Raw genomic sequence first — 4964 nt, forward strand, 5'->3', positions numbered from 1 at the left:
GGTTCCTATGCTCCTGCAGGATACGGCTACGAAGCCCCTAGACATCAGCCGACCAACGAGGTATAACGGTTCTTTTTTTTTATATAGTATCTAGACTCTAGACCTACATGAAATCTGAAATTTTTTGTCTAAAAAGAAAAATACAAATAATCGACTTTAACTTGTTTTTAAGTAACGATCTATTTTTTCTTTAACAGACTAAGACCCTAATGTAAGAACGCATTTAATTTAGTGTGCTGACGGAGAATATAATTTAAAATTTATTTTTGTCGGATATACTTCACCTACACATATACTACAGATACACAATGCAGTCACGATAATAAACTCTTATTTAGCACAAGTGCATATCAAGGAGTGATCCTTATAAAATGAAATAATTATTTCCAACAGGAGGGGAGGCCATTCGACTACTCCTACGTCGTCAAGGACGCCTACCAAAACCTCGACTTCGGCCACAAGTCCACCTCCGACGGGAAGGTGGTGACCGGCGACTACCACGTCCTCCTCCCCGACGGTCGCAATCAGACAGTCGTTTACACCGCCGACGGCTACAACGGCTACCAGGCGCAGGTCGCTTACCATGGAGTAGCCAATTACCCTGAAGCCAAGCCCTATGCCCCTGCCCCATCCTACGGCGCCCCTAGACCCAGTTACAAAGCACCTACCCCAGTCTATGGAACACTAGCTGCAACTTACGATGAACCCCAAGCTCTCTACGGCGCTCCCGAATACTGAAGTATATCGAATATCTAATTAGTTCCTGTATTTATTCATCTATTATGTAAATAAAACTAGCAACTATTCTATTGCCTTTGTTTTTCATTTAGTCTTAGTGTTTAAGAAATCACATAACAGAAGAGAATGTCTTTCTTCGCTGATTTTGAGCAACAATCACAATTTAGTTCGTAATCAGCTTGATTATTTTAAACCCATCTCTCATATTACATTCTGTGACTATAAATTCCGACTCACAATTACAATTATATTTCAATGTGCAAAAGCTCTGAGTTTTAAATACGTTAAATCACAGAGCCTTCTTTTTCATCTATAGATCTCTTTATGATAAAAGAGGAGGCCTAGGAATGACATTAACTGGCGCTACAAATCTTTAGCTGATCTCTATTTCCAATCATAGATCACTCAACCGAGGTCAGAAAGTATCATGCGAAACTAGATAGGTAAAATTAGACTTATACTCCATATAGCCTCGGCTAAACTGCAAACCTTTATTGTTCATTTCAGCTTGAATCTAGGAAAAATGATTCATTATCTTAGCATATTTGCTTTCCGTAACACTACGTTACGCACATTCGTCAAGGATATTTATTCCTTTAAACTGAGTTATTTAATTACATGTTTTCCCAGTGAATTTTTAAGGAATAAGTTTCTACTACTGTCAGTTTCTGTTATACAAAAAGGGACATCCACATTTATAGCTACATTTTAAACACGTACAGCATTTCTGAAAATTTTCTATAATAAGCTAAACAATATGTGTATTACATTAAAAATAAAAGGTTCGAAAATATTTTTTGCTTACTGTGATCTCCACTGATATCAATTCACTTCGTAGGAAATAAATGTTTTGTATATAAACTTCATACATATCATACTGGACTTCTGTTGCTAAAACACTACGAAAATTCAGGTCTACCCAAGAGCTCCTCAGGCTCTTCTATACCACCTTTAGCAGTAGAAATAAACGATAACTTCTATACCACATATAGCAGTAGAAATAAAAGAAAACTCATATACCACATATAACAGTAGAAATAAACGATAACTTCTATACCACATATAGCAGTAGAAATAAACGATAACTTCTATACCACCAATAGCAGTAGAAATAAACGATAACTTCTATACCACCTATAGCAGTAGAAATAAACGATAACTTCTATACCACCTATAGTAATAGAAATAAACGATAACTTCTATACCACATATAGCAGTAGAAATAAAAGAAAACTTCTATACCACCAATAGCATTAGAAATAAGCGATAACTTCTATACCACCTATAGCAGTAGAAATAAACGATAACTTCTATACCACCTATAGCAATAGAAATAAACGATAACTTCTATACCACACATAGCAGTAGAAATAAAAGATACTTCTATACCACATATAGCAGTAGAAATAAACGATAACTTCTATACCAACTATAGCAGTAGAAATAAACGATAACTTCTATACCACATATAGCAGTAGAAATAAACGATAACTTCTATACCAACTATAGCAGTGGAAATAAACGATAACTTCTATACCACCTATAGCAGTAGAAATAAACGATAACTTCTATACCACCTATAGCAGTAGAAATAAAAAACGATAACTTCTACCACCTATAGCAATAGAAATAAACGATAACTTCTGTACCACATATAGTAGTAGAAATAAAAGAAAACTTCTATAGCACATATAGCAGAAGAAATAAACGATAACTTCTATACCACCTATAGCAGAAGAAATAAACGATAACTTCTATACCACATATAGCAGTAGAAATAAGCGATAACTTCTGGGAGATTCGTCATTTTTTAAAATACACCTAATGTATACCGGTCTTCTGAGGTTGGTAGGTGACAAATAGCTCCGTCGTTTTCAGCAACATTGGCTAAAAAGATCTTCCTCTATCAACTGTTATACAAGTACTTCGCTAAATACTAATTAATTATCTTCTGGAGGCAGGCCAGATCAAATTATGTACCATACAATAGAGGTTATAATCCCTTCATCCATTAGTGTTCTCAGGTAATTCTCTCTGAAATGAAAACTGCGTCTATCTTTGGTATGAGAAGTACATAGTGAGTCCACTCTTCATTAAACTATACACGAACAACTTTGAATTTTAAGCGTATCACAGGTTCCTGCTCCTTTTTCGTTTCTTATAATCTTGTAGGTTTACGTTATTTGTACTTGATGTTGTATTTTTCTTTGTAGCCTACAAAGAGACATAATATCAGATATACTTTGTATATCTGATATTATGTCTCTTTGTGGACAAATTTGTACTAATAATTGTATATTTTGTCAATAAAATAACTAACTAAAAAAAATAAGAGTATTTAGTAATAATTTTTGTTTAGAGAATTTTTATGGCCAACTGCAAACCTCTCATTAACCGGGGCACTAGTGTCTAAAAATTCTAAGGTTTATATAAATATTTTCTTACAAAATAATTCCTGATATTGCACCTTATCAGTTTTCAATAATTATGTAAATTTTTTAAAAATTACGATCAATGTTACAGATTGCTTGCAGGAATGTGATCAGACTAGAGAAGCTAAAGATGACGTATACAATAAGTATGTAGGCTAAGATAACATGCCGTCACCTGTAGTCATTCAATTGTTTATAAACATTAGTCCAAGCTCCCTGCTTGAGACAACTACCCCGACCTATAATTCAAACGGCCTACGTGATCTGTAGCGTGTCTCATTTTGATTGTGTGTTCGTATGAAACTATGTCATTTGTATGTATGTTCATATGTTCGAACTACTGTCTGTTCCTTCATAACTTGTAACAGAGATGGTAGACAGGAGAACAGAGTTAGCTATCGTCATTAGAAGACCTGTACCTCTTTACCTAAGCTTTATCATGTAGAGGAATAGGATTAGCCATCATCATTGGCAGAAGCGATCAAGCTATCGTTATTAGAAGACTTGTACAATCATATCTGATCTTCAGCATGTAAAACTTCAGAAGAATACATATATTTTTATATTTCGTGTTTTCTACAAGAACCTCCTCACCAAACCAACATGAGTTTAACACATCGTCGTAATAACCAACAAGATAATACCGACTTCGTAAATGATCTACAAACCCCCAGACACTCCATTGAAGATGGAAGTGCAATACCAACCGACTTAGCGTATAGATTATCGCAAGTCTAACATTACCTCATAGGGCGCCTTATCATACAAGGCACAAGCCCTAATACATGGTGGTTGTTACGCCAATTAAATCTCAATCTATCAGCAATCACTCTCGTTTTCGATCTTATTATAATTTTTTTTAGACAATTAGTCAGCCATTTTTGTTTACCAAATTACAAAACATTCCTCCAAACTGGTAATTTAGTTTTGTATTCAGTAACATCTAAAAACTTAATCTCCAGGATAAAGATAAGTCTTTTAACACAACGCAATCCACAGACCAAATTTTCAGTCACTCAGATATAAATGAAAGATTCGTTTCTGATTTCTGAGTTGTGGAAAATGACAGAATTTTCAGGTAACGTAACATTCAAGTCACGTCTGTCAAGAAATGTTAAATTGATCACGTGGATAGAACTGTTTTAGTGTCTTACATCTTTGTCTCTGACATAAATTTATAAAATTTAACTGCCTTTTATATACAAATGACGTGAAACAATAAAACTATATTCATTACTGCGTGTTTGAAAGAGAGAGAGAGAGAGAGAGAGAGGAGAGAGAGAGAGAGAGAGAGAGAGAGAGAGAGAGTAAATACTACATCGAGATCAACAAGCAATCAGATGGGCAAAGAGAATAACATACTTTACTTCGGAAAACCCAGAAAAATGAAAAAAAAATATAACGTTCGAATAAAATAAACAGGTCATTTCTCCCTCAAATCATATTTGTATCAGAAAAATAACTTCACCTTAACACACAAGAAAAAGCTCATAGGTCGCAGTGAAAATGAGAGAGAGAGAAGAGATGGAGACACCTGGAGAGAGACGGGAGAGGAGAGGAGTAGAGAGAGAGAGAGAGAGAGATGAAGAAGCAACGGAAATTGAAGCAAAAATTAAACGGACCAAATCAATTCAAAGCAAAATCTGGTGGTCAAGCCGACGAGCCTTTGGCTATGAAGAAAAATAATAAAGTTTTATTTTGTTACTATTTTCAGCTTAGAATTAAAGAGCACTTCATATACTCTCTCTCTCTCTCTCTCTCTCTCTCTCTCTCTCTCTAAATACAGATAGGCTT

At 34.8% G+C, this 4964-nt stretch overlaps 2 protein-coding genes across 2 annotated transcripts in view; both read left to right on the plus strand.

Annotated features, from left to right (window-relative positions):
• LOC135224261 (pro-resilin-like) overlaps window positions 1-809 on the plus strand; it is an 824-nt gene extending 15 nt beyond the window's left edge. Inside the window, exons 1-2 of the mRNA XM_064263108.1 lie at window positions 1-60; window positions 394-809. The exon at window positions 1-60 is cut by the window's left edge and continues 15 nt beyond it. Of these exons, the coding sequence (XP_064119178.1) occupies window positions 1-60; window positions 394-738 (405 nt within the window). The 3' untranslated portion in view covers window positions 739-809. The remainder of the gene's footprint in view (window positions 61-393) is intronic.
• Window positions 1-4964, plus strand: part of LOC135224084 (uncharacterized) — an 11575-nt gene that overhangs the window by 823 nt on the left and 5788 nt on the right. The window lies entirely within an intron of this gene.

This window comes from Macrobrachium nipponense, chromosome 10 (assembly GCF_015104395.2).
Source record: "Macrobrachium nipponense isolate FS-2020 chromosome 10, ASM1510439v2, whole genome shotgun sequence".
In the NCBI taxonomy this organism is placed as follows: domain Eukaryota; kingdom Metazoa; phylum Arthropoda; class Malacostraca; order Decapoda; family Palaemonidae; genus Macrobrachium; species Macrobrachium nipponense.